Source organism: Sphaerodactylus townsendi, linkage group LG06 (assembly GCF_021028975.2).
Source record: "Sphaerodactylus townsendi isolate TG3544 linkage group LG06, MPM_Stown_v2.3, whole genome shotgun sequence".
NCBI classification, from domain to species: Eukaryota; Metazoa; Chordata; class Lepidosauria; order Squamata; family Sphaerodactylidae; genus Sphaerodactylus; species Sphaerodactylus townsendi.
Window position 1 is genome coordinate 23,612,025 of NC_059430.1, and position 18,084 is coordinate 23,630,108.

The 18,084-nt window shown below is 41.0% G+C and overlaps 1 protein-coding gene across 6 annotated transcripts in view; it reads right to left on the reverse strand.

Annotated features, from left to right (window-relative positions):
• CACNA1C (calcium voltage-gated channel subunit alpha1 C) overlaps nucleotides 1-18,084 on the reverse strand; it is a 563,646-nt gene that overhangs the window by 158,974 nt on the left and 386,588 nt on the right. For all 6 annotated transcript variants that reach the window (XM_048499569.1, XM_048499568.1, XM_048499567.1 and 3 more), the window contains exon 10: nucleotides 6,824-6,914. In XM_048499569.1, coding sequence (XP_048355526.1) covers nucleotides 6,824-6,914 — 91 coding nt within the window. The remainder of the gene's footprint in view (nucleotides 1-6,823; nucleotides 6,915-18,084) is intronic.

Here is an 18,084-nt window from a genome sequence, read left to right on the forward strand (position 1 = left end):
AGGGTGGTTTTGGAAAGCGCCCGCCTTCCCATCCAGCACGGTGTGAAGAAGCAAGCTGCCCGTCTTTTCCGAATCCCCACTTCACCTCGGTCCCTCCAGCATCGGCCTGGAGGGCTGCTGAGATGCGCCCATGCTGCCCTCTGACCCCTGGAGGTCGGAGGGCAGCATGGGCAGGTCCCTGCAGCCCTCCAGACCGACGCTGGAGGACGAGGTGAGTGGGGAGGGGGACGGAAAAGCGGCGGCTCCATGCGGAACCGCCTCTTCTGTGCTGGCCTCTGCGGGGGCTGCTCCCGTGCCAACAGCCCCCTCCCCTCCACCGGCATAATTTCTGCCGGTGGAGAGGCGCCCTTTCCACAGTGTAGAAAGGGCCATACATTTCTTCACAACTTTTTCGCCCCTAAAAACAAAACTCACATGAGACCATTTATAATGGAAATGCTTTGGGGTAGGAAATTCCTGGCAATCTGTGTATCATCAAATAGTATAAATAAGAGGTCTTGACTGGCTACATTTTTGCTCGTTTTTAAGAAAGTACTGCTAAACCTTGAAAATACAGGTTTTATATTTTTAAAGAGAGAATTCTTAAATCTCCTAGTTACAGGCAAAACCCCAAGCGCAGTCAGTCAATTTCTCCCCGACAACCAGAAATGAAATTGAAGGGGATCCAATTCCATTCCTGGGATCCCCAATCTCCTTTTTATCATTGTTCAACCAAAATGTGCAAGCTTTGCATAATGTATTCAAATTCGAGATTTTGACATGATTCAGCACAGATATTCTGACCTTTGGGTGTGAACACAGAGAGAATGTCAAAACCCAGTCTGAGAATACTTAGGGGAAGGCAGGATTGGGCAGTTCTCAACATGTGAGCCAAAAAACTTACCGTATATACTCATGTATAAGTCGAATTTTTCAGCACATTTTTAATGCTGAAAAAGTTCCCCTCGACTTATATGTGGGTCATTAAAATTTTTGTGTGTTTTTACTTTGCAGGCCAGCAGGCAAAGTAATACCAGCCAAGTTTGGTAAAGTTTGGTTCAGGGGGTCCAAAGTTATGGACCCCCAAAGGAGGTGCCCCCATTCCCCATTGTTTTCAATGGGAGTTATTAGTAGATGGGGCTACCCTTTTGAGGGTCCATAACTTTGGACCCTCTGAACCAAACTTCACCAAACCTGGCTGGTCTCATCAGGAGAGTCTCTTTATGATACCAGCCAGGTTTGGCGAAGTTTGGGTCAGAGGATCCAAAGTTATTGATCCCCAAAAGGGTGCCCCATCCCCCATTGTTTACAATGGAAGCTAATAGTAGATTTCCCATTTCTGATAATATCCCTCTTAAAATCTAAGTTGGGTTACATTTGGACATACAGATGATGATGAGGAATCCAGTTTTGAAGGATTTTAACTCTTGTGTTTTAGCTTGGTTGCTGATTGAGCTAAGGTTTTTGTACTTTTAAAGCTATTGTTGATACCATATTGTTCTTGTTGACCCTCTTTTCCACTTACAGAGCCAGTTTACTGTTTTTCTTTGAAATAAATATTCAAAAACATTTAACCTACTGATGCCTCAATTGATGTAATTTTATTGGTATCTATTTTTATTTTTGAAATTTACCAGCAGCTGCTGCATTTCCCATCCTCGACTTATACGCGAGTCAATAAGTTTTCCCAGCTTTTTGTGGTAAAATTAGGTGCCTCGACTTATATGCGGGTCGACTTATACACGAGTATATACGGTACATTGCAAAGTGAGTTTGGAAAAGGAAGAAATTAGCAAACCTTCACAAAAACAAAGCCCTCCTTTCAAATGTGCCTTTATTTATTAAATCGCCAAACAGGGGCACCAAACATCACACAGACCAGTAATGTTCCCTGCTTCTCCTGACTTCGACGGTGAGCACTGTAAAGGTGTGCAGGGATTCCAGAAGAACATAACCGTCCAGGGAAATACAGATTTGTGGCTGTTGCTGAGAAGGCACTTTTGCTATTTACCAGGTTTCCAGGATGCAGCAGTTGCAATTGTATAGATTTTTTGTTCCCCTCCAGAAATCAGGAAGGTTGCCTTCCTGTACAAATGGAAATTCTGGGCAAAGCAAAATTGCCAAAAACTGATCCTTTCAATTCAAACTGATCATTTTAGTCTATAATAGTATCCCTAAAGAAGTGCTGGAAGCCTGGTCATGATCAGTTTTGGTTGTAATATTGTTGGCTAGAAAGTTCATTTTTGTGGCAGGATGTCTGGGAAAACTTCATCTTCCTGCCTTTGCCCAACCTTGGCACTACATTATGTGGTGTAGTGGTTAGCACTGGGATAGGATCTGGGAGACCCAGATTCAAATCCCCACTCTGGCATGAAATTTGGGTGACCTTGGGCCAGTCACACACTCTCATACTAGTCTACCTCGCAGGGTTCTTACAAGGATAAAATGGAGGAAAGAAGGACAAAGTCACCCACTTGTAGTCCCCATTGGGGAGAAAGGCAGGGTATAATCGGAGTACATAAATAATAAATTCAATAAAGAGAAGTGACAGCTAGGTCAATAAATCCCAGGCTAATAGAAGGAAATGAATCTTCCATTGTATAAGCAATTGAACCAACAGATTTTGAAGGGAAAAAATGTCTCTAGTCAGACTAAGGCCAAACATACTTCCTAAATATACTTATTAGCAAACTGCTTCCGTCTTCCCCAATTAAATCTAAATACACTTACCAAGGAGTAAATCCCACTGAACTCAATGTCATCCACTTCTGAGCTTTCTGGTTTAGGACTGCATTATACGGCTGACACTCTGACCACTAAGGCAAGGATTGCCATAATATTTTATATTAAATCCTCTGCTAATTGTCTAGAGGTTTGTTCGTGCCATTGGATTTCTCAGTTTTTGATAAGTCAAATATTAATGCAACAAATGCACTCTGCAATCAGCTGTCTCCAGATAATTTCTACTTCTAAGAGCCAGACTAGAAGCAAAATAGAGTTCCGTGTCTCTTTTCTCCAACCCTTTTTTTTAAATGATGCAATTAGTGGGAGGAAAAACTCAGCTCTTAAACTAAATCTTCCCTTCCTGCTGTTAGTCTGCTAAAATCTCTGCCACCTCCTCCAGCTATTCTTCTCTATAGAACTCAGATATATGGTCATGGATGGGAGAGCAGTTTGTGTAGGAAGTGCATTTTAGTAGACTTATGGTAATAGAGGTAACTGGCAACTTCTGCTAACTGCATCCCCCCCCCCCCCAAAAAAAAAATCATAACAGAACATAGGCACATCAATTTATGAGGCATATTATCCAAACTAGATGTAATGCAGGAGATCCAAGACAGGGGTCTTTCAGAATCTGAAAAAAAATAGAGCAGCTGTTGGAGACCTCTGAATCAGGATAACCTTTCCTGTGCCATTTTCCCACTCCCAGCTGCTGTTCACTCAGCAGGAAATATACACAGATTCTGTAGAGGGAAATTTGCTTAAGGAAATGAACATTGGAGCAACGGTAGAAATACGGTCCTGTTTCTTGACCCAATTTGTGAGCTCTGCACAGTTTCTTTGAACAGTAAAAAGAAATACAGGCAATCCTGAACCTTTCTCATCATGTCTTTGTTGAATTTCTATTGGGATCCAAACAATTTCCCTCAACAATGGTGCCCTCAGAAAGAAGTCTATACTTCCATCGTGCTTTTCAGAACATTTTTGGAGTTTGATTTGAAGGGGAAGACAGGACAATGAGAAAAAGGTGGTAACTCTTTCCCCATAAGCCATTTCCCAATAAAGGCTCTTTCTCTTCATGCTTTAGATGGTTCATTGGAAGATGCCAATGCAAATATGTGAATCGGCCTACAGTATTACCTCTTTATCCAGAGTTCTGCCAGTATTAATCCACATGTGCATATTTACTTTTTTCTCTCCCTGATTTTTAGATAGCTTCTGCATTTTTAAAAGTATGTTTTGTAAATAATTTCAGTACTTCTTCTTCCCATCATTTATTCTATACCTCTAACTTCCCCAACTTAATATACTGTACTTTAAAGGACTTTAGAAGTCTTTTTGTTCTTGCTAATAAATGTTCTTGCTTATTGCACATCAAGGATCTTCTGCTGAGGTCCATTAAAGGTGAAAACCAGTCCTTCTGGTAGCCACCATCTGAAGGGAATGTTTTTCTTCTTCAGCACCTCTGTAAGGAACCTGTATTCTTTCCTCTTCACCAAAATCTCCATTGGCAGCTTTTTCATGATTATTAAGTTCTCCTCCAAATACTTCATTCTCTTTTAAAAATGCATACAAATTATATCTTCTTTCATCGATCTTAATGTCAGATACATCATGCAGTCTCAAGACCGTTTTCTTTTGTGCCGCAAGTGATTTCATACAATATATGTTATCTACTTTTGATTGTATATCTGGACCTGGGGTGGACATGTTTTGCTAGCTCTGGTAGAAAGTCCTTGCACAAATCTTCTCCATCTGATTCTGGTAAGACACGAATCCTCAACACAAATTCCTCCTGTCTTAACTCCAGGCCAATTAATTTTTCAGTCTGGCATTGCATTTCCTTTTGACAAACTTCCATTTTTGTTTCCATGGCTTTTGAGACATCTGAAACTTTTTGAATATCTTCAGGCAGACCTTTAATCTCTTTTTTCAGTTCTGCTAAATCATGAATCCACCAATCAACTTTATCAATCTTAATTTTTCATTTCTAATATATATTTATGTACAGATGCAAGCACTGATTCAATTCTCTGGTCTGGTGAAACTGGGACGGGTGGATCCAAAATAGCTCTCATTTTGCATTTTGAATCAATCATTTTAATCCTCCTTCTTTTCTCTTGGTTTTCAGCTATATTAAAATCAAGTATTTTTACCGGAGGTGTATCTAGGCAAACTGGAGCCCAGGGACAAAACCTGAATTTGGTGTCCCCCACCCCGTATGGGCGGCCACCCTCCCCCACCACGACCAAACAATGATTTTTTGCACCAGCTCACAAAACACCTCCCACCCCCAGCAAAACATACATGGCTCTCTCCCCACCAACTCTCTTTCCTAATTTTGTCCTCACACCAACCCTGTGAGGTAGATTATTAGCCTGAGAAACAGCTCCAAGCCAATGCAAGTGTGTGTTAAGCATGTAAATCTCTCACAAATCACCCCCAGCAAAACATTTACCAAACAAATGTCAGCATCATCTCTCACAAAACACCTCCAATGGAATCCACCCCCAAACAGCATCACTTTCAATGGCTTTTGAACTAGGGAGCCCAAATTCTTCTTTTAAATCCACCTTAAAGGGAGAATCTGGGGTCCCCAGTTTAAACAACATTGAAAGTAATGCTGTTTTGGGGTGGATTCTCCCCCACCCTGAAACAGCATCACTTTCAATGTTTAAACTGGGGACCTCAGATTCTCCCTTTAAATCCATGCCGAAGGGGGTGGATTTAAAAGGAGAATCTGGGGAAATTTGGGGGGGTGCCTGCTGTCAGGGGTGCAATTGTTAAGCTAGAAGCACCAAACTTTCAGGGTATCTTTAGGAGTCTCTCCTAATGATACCCCCCAGGTTTGGTGAAGTGTGGTTCACAATGGGAGATGGGGGCACCTCTTTTGGGAGTCCATAACTTTGGACCCCCTGAACCAAATCTCACCTAACTTGGGTGGTATCATCAGGAGAGTCTCCTGAAAAATTCTGAAATTTTGGTGCTGCTAGCTAGCCTAAAAACTGTGCCCCCTGCAGGCCAAAAACTGAAAAAAACCCCCACTAAAAATAGAAAAAACACACAAACGAACCTGAAATGTTTGCACCCTCCACTAGGGGGTGCCCAGGGACATAGGGTACCCCATGTCCCTAGGCAAATATGCCACTGCTTTTTACTCTGGGTGGATTATAAATCTGGGTGAGTTATAAATCCTTTTCTTAAGCAAGCTTCTTAAGTTTTTATTTGTTTAAATTATGGAGGACAATTCCAACAATGGAGGACATTAGAGGACATTCCAACAATGCAGCATGAACAGAACTCTAAATGAGGTCTCTCATTCCAACATGGCAAAATTCATGATGCACTTCATAAATCAGGCACATCACCCAATTGTCCTTATCTGTTTGCAAGAAGTAAATTCTTGCTGGTTGAAGTATATGATGAAAGGTGAGACTCCTTTTTTCATTTATTATCTTCTTCAGTAAAAAAAAAAGCATCACTTAAAGTAGTTTAAAAATTGGTTCTTTTCCCATTGCTGAGATGGTGGTAGGCAGGCTCCAATGAGTGAAAGGACCTCTGATTTTCTTCCTGTGTCCCTCAACTCTCCATTCCCATCTCTGCAAGGCAAAGTGCCTATCTCCAGGGTCGGTGTGAGGGTGAATGGCACCCGGGGCACGTGTGTGCCCTGCGCCCCTGCCACGCTCCAGCAGCAGCACGTGCTTGGTGAATTACTCAACCTCCAATTCCCTTGGCACTACACCACTCTCTGGTAGTTCCCTTTAATCCAGGGGGCTAGTGTCACTCAAATATATCACCTGAGCAAAAAAGAGACAACAGGGTCATCTCTCCCTCAGGAGAGATACAGCCATTGTGGTGCTGTAAGCTAGAAGTCAGAAATATGCAGAGTGTCAACGCTCACTTTGTAATACAAGGAATATAAATACCGGTAATATAAAATATTAATAATTCACTATGGGAAACGCTGATGCACTGGAACAAGGTAACGCCTTATTCCAAATGTCCTGTCATTCAGAAGAAAGTGTCTCTAGCAAAGTTAGTGAGAAACAAGGCTTAAAATTATGCCTTTATATTTGTCAAAATATAAGTATATAAACATATATATATATACAGATAAACTCACGCCAGTCGTGCTCCGCAGTTTTCTCCCTCAATATCACCTCCTGCCACGTTATCAGTGTTCACAGATTCTGTTTCACTGGTGGGCATGCTCACTGCAAGAGTCAGAGGGAAGAAAAAAGCAGACAATTGGTAATTAGTCTGTAATACATTAGCAGTTACTGGCACTAGCTTAATAAAAATATGCAGATTAATACTGAAGATGGAAAGTGCAGATCTTGAACCTGCTCAATTTGAATAAAAATCTCAAGTATTTCAGGGGAGTTCTGTGGTATCTACTTTCAATTTCAGTTCCATTGCATAAAAGGGAGTAACACTAGTCCATTTCACACAACACAAATAAAATGTTTCACACAACACAAATAAAATGTTCAGAAAATAAAACGTTTCTTGCAGAGTGTCTGCACAGTTTTTTTCTCAAAACATTTGGAAAATGTTTTATTTCTCCCCGAAACATTTTATTTCGAAAATGCTAAACTAGCAACTTTTCCCCCTGGAATGTTCTCAAAACAGTTACTGCTTGTTGTGCGAGCAGGAAATGTTTTAATTTTCCCGCCCGACTATAAAGAGATCTCACTTTTGTTTTTGCCTTTTGCAGCCACCATTTTCTGCCACTGCAGTGTGATTCTCTATGCTGGTCACCATTTGCAGAGTTTTCCCCATGTTTCCCAGGTTTTCTCATGTTTCCAACGCTGGCATTGTTTCTGGGCAACAGTTCAATGATTAAAGTACATGAATCAACTCAGCTTCATCAGCCAATTTCAGCAACATGTCATTTTTTTTTCCTTTTTAAAAATTTTCGGTGATGTAGCTTTGGAGCTTCAAAGACTTGATATGAGAATCCATGCAGATTCTCATATCAAGTCTACGAAGTTGGAAGATGCATCACTGAAAAATTTTAAAAGGGGAAAGTTACATGCTGCTGAAATTGGCAGGCGAAGCTGAGTTGATTCATGTACTTTAATCACTGAAACGTTGCCCAAACATGACACCAGCATAGGAAGCATCCCTGGGGAAAACTCTGCAAATGGCGTGGAGAATCATAAATGGCACAAAATGGCGGGTGCAACAAAATGAAAGTTAGAGCTACAATCGGAACGCAGGTGGGAAAAAAGAGTCATTTTTGCCTGAACCACTTTAGTTCCCTGAGCTGTGGGGGAGAAAAAAACCAAAACAGTTCTTATTAAAATGTTTGCAAGACATTTTAAATGTTCTGTGTGGAATGGACCACTGACTCCTCTCATCAAACTATGTGGAGAAGTCATGAGATGGATTTTGAAAGTCACTGTGCAATCAAAACTGTCCATTCCTATATTTCTCCTCTCTCTGAGGGCAGAGGAAGGGGCATGGGATGACCTACATCTTAACTAAGCTAACTTGTACACTTTTGCATTATATGTACCTGATGAATACGTAACAATTGCCTTGGTTAGGCTGCTGCTCATTCCATACCCACATCCTACTTTTCATGTTACTGTAGCAGTAAAGTTGTTGACTCATTAAACGGATGGTAACTTTCACGTGATTTATATGTGATATCACATATTTTACAATTTTGGGACAGCCCTCACTCTAGCTATCATTCCACAGCTATTCTATGACTGTCAGAGTTTTGTATAAAGCAACGTTGAACAGATGCATTTATTTCCTGAACTATTTTCCCCAAATCATATACACATAGATCTTTCTTTCTTTTTCTGTCACTGAATACCTCCTGTTACTTCCAACTGCCCCTCAAGACCTTCTGTTCTTCCTTTTCTCAATGCAGAAAAATTACTGGTGAGTTTTTGTGTATAACTGTCTCTGTGTATATTCAGAAGTTTTAGAAAAATCCCTGATGCAAAGAACAGCTTACAGTCCAAATACAAAGAAGCATGCATAGTAGAGAATATGCCAAGAGCCAAAGGAGGACATCAAAGGATAACCAGGAACAAGCCAAAGGAGGACATCAAAGAAAACCCAAACAAAAATTATTATGAAAAACTGCAACACTTCAGCAACTTTGTCCTTATATTCTGGTGTGTAAAAATGCAGAGACATTTAGAATGCCAAACTGGCATGCGAAGGATGTAGGTTAAGTGTATTCTTGCAACATTTGGCATGTGATAGAACAAGTTGTGTGACTAATTCATAGAGCACCCAGCAATTCAGCCTACATCCACTACACCATCAATCTACTCACTTTTGGCAGCTTTATAGTAGTAAGGTAAATGAAGATTGACTTCCACACTGGGTACTTGGTGTAACTATCATATATGTCTCTGGTTCAATTCACACATCAACAAATGTAGGAAGAAGGTAAACAAGAAAAGGATATGTTGCTTTCTTTCCTATTCTATACTAGTTTATTTGAGCAGGGCAGGCAATGTCCACATGCAATTCTTGATCACAGGGTGGAGAGAACAAGAGCATAAAAGGATATGGGACAGAATCCTACAATATTATTGAGGAGCTAGGATGTAGATACACATGACAGTGGACCGGGTACAGCTTGAAGCAATTCTCTGACTAGTTTACCATGTGACCAGTCATCAGCCAACCAGTGATGAGCCACATAATTTTTCCCCATTGAGCTCATGATATTCAACGAGTCTCACGCTTATTTTTCTAAATTACATGAATAAGCCCCACTATGCTATACTGTGAATCATCATATCATGGATTAGATGCACTGGAGAGTCCCAAAGAAGATCTCATCATGAAGAAATAATGGAGAAAATGGGCTGAGCTCCAGGTGTGGGATCCTCAAGAAAGAGAAGCGACTCCTACAGCCAAGTTAATTTCTACAGGACATTTAACTATGCTTTGGAATGTAAAAGGTAGATACTAAGACTGCTCAGAAAGAAAATAATGCTCAGTCAGCAGATTATGTTATTGCATATCAGGGCACTAGATAATACACTTGATCTTGGTTTTTAATCAGCAAAAATGGGTATTAAATTGGTCTGTACGTATAATCAGGACTATGCTTAGATATCTGAGTATTAATTTAGTACATTTGATTGATATGGTTTTATTCCTAATTTTAAATTTAAAGTGTTTTTCTGTAGTTTTTAAAATTAATATTTATGAACGTAATTCTTGTGTTATCAATCTGGTCAGTGACTGTCAATAAATATTCATTCATTCAGATCAGGGCACTATTATTCCTTTGAATTTCTTTTCCAAAATCTAAGTTTCCACTGTGGCTCTTTTAATTAATCTGAAAGCCCAAAGATTTTAATTCTCCCACGTCATAAGAATGCCGAACTGATAGTAAGCCAGGGGTACAACCAGCACCCAAAGCCATCCTATGCTTCTGTTCATTAGGTTTATATATGTGCCCCCAAGCTGGCACCTGACCCCAAGAAGAAAATGATATAGGTTTTGTACCCCAGTTTTATTTACCTTAAGGAGTCTCAAAGTGGCTTACAATTACAATCCCTTCCTCTCCCTACAACAAGCACCTTGTGAGGTAGGGGGGACTGACTAGCCCAAGGTCACCCAGCAACTTTCACGTGTAGGAGTGGGGAATCAAACCAGTTCTTCATATTAGAGTCTGCCACTTTTAACCACTACAACTGACTGGCTTTCCAAAGTTCCTAGTCCCATTAGGTACCTCTGCCACACTAGTAAAGACACAGGGCGTAGGGCTCATTCACTCATGCCAGGAAGACAAGGGATAAAGAACCTTTCTCAATTTTTCAGTTTGCATTAAAGCAAGTCAGTGGATGGAGACAACGTTGCCAGCCATCTGAGTATGGCTCAGTTCAAAATATGGTGCTGTTAAAATTAGGTGCTGACCAGGGTCCTGTAAAGACCTCGGCCTTTACCTTATAAACATGGCACATTAATTTACAATCTGTTACCTAAAAGCTCCAAGGTAGTTCAGAGCTCTTTCAGATATCTATGTTGGTGACAAGGTAAGTTAACCTGAGTGAAATGGAAGCAAATAATGTACTGTGCTTCAATCAGTTCAGAATTTCACTCGTAAAATTATCCAAAAGGCTGCCAAGTTATATAAAAAAGGTAGACAAAAATGACCAGAAAATAGGAGAGACACACAGGCATTTTACTCCTGTGCTGAGGGATGATGAAAATGCTGAATTAGAGGATGAGGTAAAAAGTTTGGTTGAAGTGATAATATATATGTGTAAGCAAAACAGAATAACAGCATTTTCACATAACAGAAGGACTTTCAAGATGGAACACAAGACCTTCATAAAATCCAACCTGCACTGTGGCAAGATTATTATAAATTTAAATTACTCCCAATAAGTATTCATTCAACCTCACCTTAACTGCTGGCATATAGTGGCATTACTATATTTCAGGTGTAGGTTCAAAATTCATGTGTCCTCATGCTGAATGGGGCGTCATAAATCTATTCAGCAGGAAACAGTTCTCAGTTCATTGGGCTGGCAGCATCAAGAGTGGCTGGCCATTATTGTATCACTATTTTGCACAACATTGGCATTCTCCAGTCAACTGAATTTTGTCTGAGTCATTGGGACTGAAAATTAAGCTAACCCCTTCCCGCCTTTCTGGTCTCTAATAACGGAACATGGCTAGTCCAATCCGGGGGGGGCAGGGGAGAAGGGGCAAAATATGTCCTAGAACAGGGGTCTGTAACCTGTGGCTCTCCAGATGTTCATAGACTACAAATCCCATCAGCCCCTGCCAGCATGGCCAATTGACCGTGCTGGCAGGGGCTGATGGGAATTGTAATCCATGGATATCTGGAGAGCCGCAGGTTGCAGACCCCTGTCCTAGAAGCAATATTAGCTCACACCAATGTGTTTGCCCACTCCGCCAGCTTAAGTGGTGCCTAGGCCAGTGGGGAGGGCAAATAGGGTGGAGGGTAGGCACCATGGAACTCTGCGGCACCTGACCTTGAAGAGACAGTCTCCCTCAGAACAGCGCCAGCATAACTGAGGATGCTTGTGTGACTGGGGTGGGGGTGGAGATGACTTTAGTTGGAGGTGGACATGACTTTCAGTCCAGGAATGCCTTCTTCCCTGAACCAGACTTTTCAGGCGGCTGGGGTCTTCCATGTTTGCCATGCCTTCCCATGCTACCTGAAACCCTTTTGGAGGCAATGTGGTGGCACAATAGTGGCACCATCCATGGCCACAGCACCCTCTGGATTGGGCTGACAACATCTTAATGCACAAAAGAACGATTCCTCCAGGGTAGCTCAAGGAGGCTAGACAGATGATCTGGTAGATCCTCAAACTACACATTTTTAATTTAAATAGACACAACATTTCACAGCATGGGCTACATTAAGAGGTGAAAAGATATGTGTCACCGAATCAGAATTATTTTAACATTAAACTATCCATGATGGATAGATTCATACAATCACCTTATTGCACAGTAGGTGTTAAGGGTAGGGCTGTCATGTTTTCTTTCTGAAATAAATTTTGGAAAGTCTAACTTGTATTTTGTTTGAAAAAACACACTCATTAAACATTCTTATCAACCACTTTCCTAAAATGGAAGAGAATAACAACAAAAAACCAAAGCAAACTCAATTTTTGGGTCCGGTTCTGATGATCAGATCCCATTGTTTTTATGTTATGGCTTTGAATGAATGATTCTATTTTTGCTTATGTTGATTAGCAGAATCAAATAATCATTGCCTTTGGTTAACATGGCATAAGCCCCTGACTACAGTAGATGAGGCTCCCCTGACACCAGTGTGTTTGACAAGATGTCATGTGTATTGAGGCATGGAAGGGCCTCTCGCGTCAGGGGAAAGAACCTCTGTTGGCAGCATGGATCCATGGGATCCAACCCGTGGGATGTAATTTACCAAGTGCTACTGTTTCACAGCCATCATTGATTCCCCTGGGCGCTGTCTGAGAGGAAGGACAGCACATGAAAACATCATCAAACTGAAAGCATACTGCACAGCAGAAAGGCCTGATGGATTGCATCAACAGACGGCGTTCTCTCTTCAAAAGGTTTGGTGATGATGCCTCTAAATTCATTCGTTTCTCTCCCCCACTCCTTCTTTCTTCTATGTATAATCTCTCATTTTAGAATAGCTAAATATCTGGAATATGCTGTCTGGCAATTATACACCCAATTTTGTTAATGTTACACATAGGCTCACAAAAAGACACCCAAGGAATAATGAAATTTCAGCTTGGTACAGATGAAACAAACTGACCCTGTGGTTAGCATTTTAAGCATATGGCTGTTCAAGGGAAACAGAACAGAGCTATTAGGGAAAATACTCCTCAGATTTTGAAGGGAGCATTTTGGAGACCCATTGGAGCTTAACAATCTGGAACGTGAATGTAAAAGAGATTGTAAATGGGAGTTATCGCCTTAAACATAACTGTACAATACTGCAGAAGCAATACAAAGAGACATATACATGCACCAACATACTGTACAGATACCACACAGAAACACACATGTACACATAAAAGGATGGGCACATTGGAGGAACATTACCATGAGGTTCTGAGGAGTGACTAAACCAAGCAAACTTTCCTTTCTTCTTATCAGGCAAGCCAGCTGGAGCGTTTCCTTTCACAGACAAGATGGTCAAGGACCAGGAACAAGACATCAACAGAGAACATGCAGCCAGGGACAGTCAAAAGAAAAAGAAACAAGGAACTCAGCTTACATGTACGACAGCCACCTCGTATCTGTCATCATGGGAATTAAGAATGCAAGATGAAAACACTGGAAGAATGAAACATTACAACAGTGGGGCTGTCACAGTCTCAGATGATCTGCCCCCCAGTGTCCCACTGATTGTTGCATCTGAACCCACAAAACTCCAGAAATATCATACCATTGAGTCAAAACCACAGATGCGCCAAGTAAGCAAATCCTCGACACTGCAGTAACCATCTATAGTTCCAACCACGGACTTGTTTACATGTTACCCAGCTGTGGGTATATCGATCAACTATCAACTGTATTCGTTTTATACCAGAAACCGTCATTACTTTCCCCACAGTATCCTGTGACTTGCAGAAAAGGGGACTTCACAAGGGCTTGTTCCAGTGCTGCTTTCCTTAACATGCCCTCTGCTAGAAGAACAACCTATCTAGCTGGTCCCTGATGGAGGAAACTGGAAGAACAGCGCAGAGGCAAAAGAGAGAAATGTGACAGAATATTATTTAGAAGCAAGATCAAGTAAATCGGATATATTGGTGCAAACATTGCTGCGATTCTTGTTATTTTTCTGCTCCAGAATAAGTGAAGTTACCGTACACCAAGTCAGAAAACTGGTCCATCTAACACTCTATTCTGGCACAGAGTGGCTCTCCTTCCGTTGTACTGTGAGCATCTTGGCCTTTGGGTTGCTTTTTAAAAATATTGTGGATTTTTGAAATGTCCTGTGCTTTTACATTATGAGATGTTCTGAGAGCATTGCTTGAAGTGGGTATGAATGAGGAAATTGAAAGTTGAAAACGTTCTATTCCTTGGCTCCATCACCAACCGAAAGGGAGACTGCAGCTGCTAAGTCAGGAGACTGAGACTAGGAAGGGCAGCCGTGAAGGAGCTAGAAAAGATTCTCAAGCGTAAAGGTGTGTCAGTGGCAACCAAGGTCAAGTTAATTCATGCCATACGCATAGGTGTCAAACTCGCGGCCCTCCAGATGTTATGGACTACAGTTCCCATCATCCCCTGCCAGCATCATGCCGGCAGGGGATGATGGGAACTGTAGTCCATAACATCTGGAGGGCTGCGAGTTTGACACCTGTGCCATACTGTTTCCTATTGCTATGTATGGGTGTGAAAAGCTGGGCAATGAAGAAAGCTAACAAGAAGAAAGTAGATTGCTTCAAAGTGTGGTGCTGGCAGAAGGTTTTTATGGATACTGTGGACTTCCAAGAACAAACAAACAAGTGGGTTCTTGACCAAATCAAGCCTGAAATGTCCTTTGAAACTAAGATGACTTAATTGCAGCTGTCATACTTTGGTCACATAGCAAGAGGACAAGAGTCTCTGGGAAAGACAACCGTGCTGCATGCTGCTTTGTGATCCACTTTGTGAGCCTTTTAATTAATGCTGTCTCTTTTATTGTAAAGCTGCCTCAAAAGCTTATGTTGAGATGCAAGATGTAAATTTAAAAAATAAAATTAAATCATTCTGCTCAAGGTTTTTAAGTAGACGAGACTAACAAACATGAGGTATAAAGCCAGCCACAGCTGCAAAGTTTAAGAGAGTGTCCATGTACCAGAGGCTAGCAACAGTTTTTCTTTTAAAAAATCTGTTACAACTGATTTTTATTTAGTTATTATGCATATGTCCTACTCTTCTTTCGAGGAATGCACTTATATACTTTATGGGATTTGTGCTTGTTTAGATTCAGCAAGAGAGCTCCGTGATATGCCTGTAGACCATTATCTAAGGACCACTGGTATCCTTAGCAGCATGGCAGCTCCAGTCTCTGATGTGCCAGGCAAAATCTTGCAAAGGTAGCTCTACTTCCCACCCTCCATACTTCGGTTACCAATCTCCAACCAGGGACTGGCGCTTTCCCAGAATTACAACTGATCTCCAGACTACAAAGCTCAGTTCCCTGAAGGAAATGGCAGGTTCAAACAGAAGTCTTAGAGTGGCACTGCGTCCCAGCCGAACTCCATCCTTTCCCCAGATTCCAGCCTCCCCAGGCACCACCCCAAAATCTCCATGCTGAAGTTGGCAATCCTACTCCAAACACACACTCCGGTAAAGCACTACAGAACAGTACTCTGCCTTTGTGACTTCGCCTCCTGTCCACCATGGATGCAACCTCGTTTACATATGCTCCTGCGTTCCCAAAGTGAGGGCACCACTATCTCTCGCTCTGTTACTCAGGTTCAGGTGCTGGTCCCAGAAAGATGACAATGCTGCTGTTGCTGCTCACATGACACACAACAAAAAAGAAGCTCTGTATACCCTGGAGCTGAAAAAGAGATTTACTTAGCAAATGGCCCTTGCAACACGACCAACTATTTATTGCCAAGCAGCCTCCTTAAATAAAGTTCAGTTTTTAAAACAACTTCTTTGCTACAAGAGCCCCCGTTTCATCTCAGTTCTGCCATTTCATGAATGGGTTTATAGGAATCTTTCAAAGTATCTGTTGCCTGATCTCTTACAATTGATGCTCTGTTTAATTACCACCTAACATGGACCCAACTTGCTCTCATTGTCTTCATTTACCTCTCCAATTAACTAAAATGAAATGATACTTCCATCCTGCTGTGTTTATCAAGTGTCAAAGTGCCCCGGCTGGAAACAATAAATGGCCTTGTTGGCAAGAAGTATACAGAAACCTACATCATTGTACAACTCTTTATACCCTTTCCCTACTTTTCCTATTGTGTGATTCTTAAAATATATTGATAGTAGGAAATTAATGCTATAAACTGGAAACCCGCCAAGGCAATTTCAGTAGAATTTCTTTCTTGCCAAATGACAGACTGAAAAAGAATTTATGAAGTTACAGCCTCTATTTCACTAGCATAAGTTGATCTACAACTAAAAAAGTCTATATAATGCAGAATTAATTTTTTGGAATGAATTGTCACAAGATGTCACAGTCTACAATAGCTTTTCAAAAGAACAGACCACTGCATAAGATCCAGCAATGGATATTATCCATGACAGCTAATTATCCATATACCTTCTAATACCAGTTGCTGGGAACAAACAATCAGGACAGCTTTTTTCCCATCATTCCCTGCTTGTGAGATGGTTGGCCACCGCTGGAGCCAAAGGCAAGGCAATTCTTATATTCTCTCTCAGATTCATACGCATACTACTTTGTGCACACAAATACCCTTAAGAGTAATAATAAGTTTTTAGATTTAGTAGTAACTGTGTTAGAACACATTTCATAACACAGAGTTATGTGAATAAATAAGATATGAAAATGAAGACCTGGAGAGATCCATATGGAATTTTTTGTATTTTGCTTTTTTATACTACCTCAGAATCAACAAGATACATGATAAAGTGGACCATTGTTGAGATCCATCATGGAAAGGAAAACAGCATTCAGTCAGTTCCATAACTCTTAGACTTTAGCAGTCTATAATGTATATTAACACAGCAGACAGCAGAGGCAATGTTCCCAACCTGTATTCCCAAATCATTCAGAATTATCACCTCTTAAAGAGAAGCAATGAAGGGGAGAAGAAGAGGACATTTCTATTCTCAAAAGGCCAAATGGAAGAATGAAGTCTCCAGGGGAGAAGAGACTTCTATCACAAACATTACAGGGTTCTCAATAAAAGGCCAATTAAAACATTCAGCACAAAATGTGGTAAAACAGTTCCTGGGCTCTATCATTTCTTATTTCAGGTCATGGGCTCTATATCTGACCGTTCCCCACAAAAAAGAAACTGTACACAAGTATAAAAATGATAGGGAGAAAGCTAAGTTAAGTGCTTTTCCTTAACTTGCTAAGTTATGTGTATGCAGGGAACTTGTGGGTTTACAGGAGGAGAATCCAAACATATAATTTACTATCTCAAGGTGGATATTGTATTTTTTTCCCACTTTATTGGGATAAATGTATATTAAATGGCCCAAATTCAGTTCCCAACGTGCCTGTAACTCCAAGGTTCTACAGCTGATTTTTTAAATTAAGTTTTTATAATCTTAAACTGTAGGCTCTCTACTCCTAGCTTGGAATGAGAATAAAACACCTTTCAATATTCTTAACTACCTGACAACATAATGCACTGCCTGCTAAATATGTCTGCTAAATTTTGAACACAGCCCTCCACAGGAGTTTTCCTTCAGGCATTTTTGCTAACATAATGGCAAGCCTGATACTATTACATTATCATAAAATTTTATGGGACACAGAGACAGACGATAGGTGCAGGCGGTGTTTTTACCTCAGAACCAAGAGGTTAAACAAGGATTCTTCTAGTTAAAGGGCTTTCCTCTTAAAGCAAGTTTTTTCACGCAGGTAATTTTAGTGCTCGTGCCTCTTCAGACAGACACTCAGAATGGATAAATCACACCAGACTGAATGGGGGGGGGGGGACACCCCAAAGGTATTTAACGGGTTTGCAGCAGTCACTTTTGTAGTTTGTAAATACTTTTGAGAGCATTCATACAAGTGAGGCACTGATATCATTACCTTGAATTGGGCCTTGTGTGGGCAGGTGTTATGCAAGCTTCTCTCACACAGCTGTCAAAGTAAAGCGATCTCTAACCTTAGTAGCTCATCTTAAATATCCCTGGCTATTCTCATCTTGGCTCCTCTATATTTTAGTCAGAAGGCCGACATAATCTGGGCAGAGTCAGAAGAGAAGT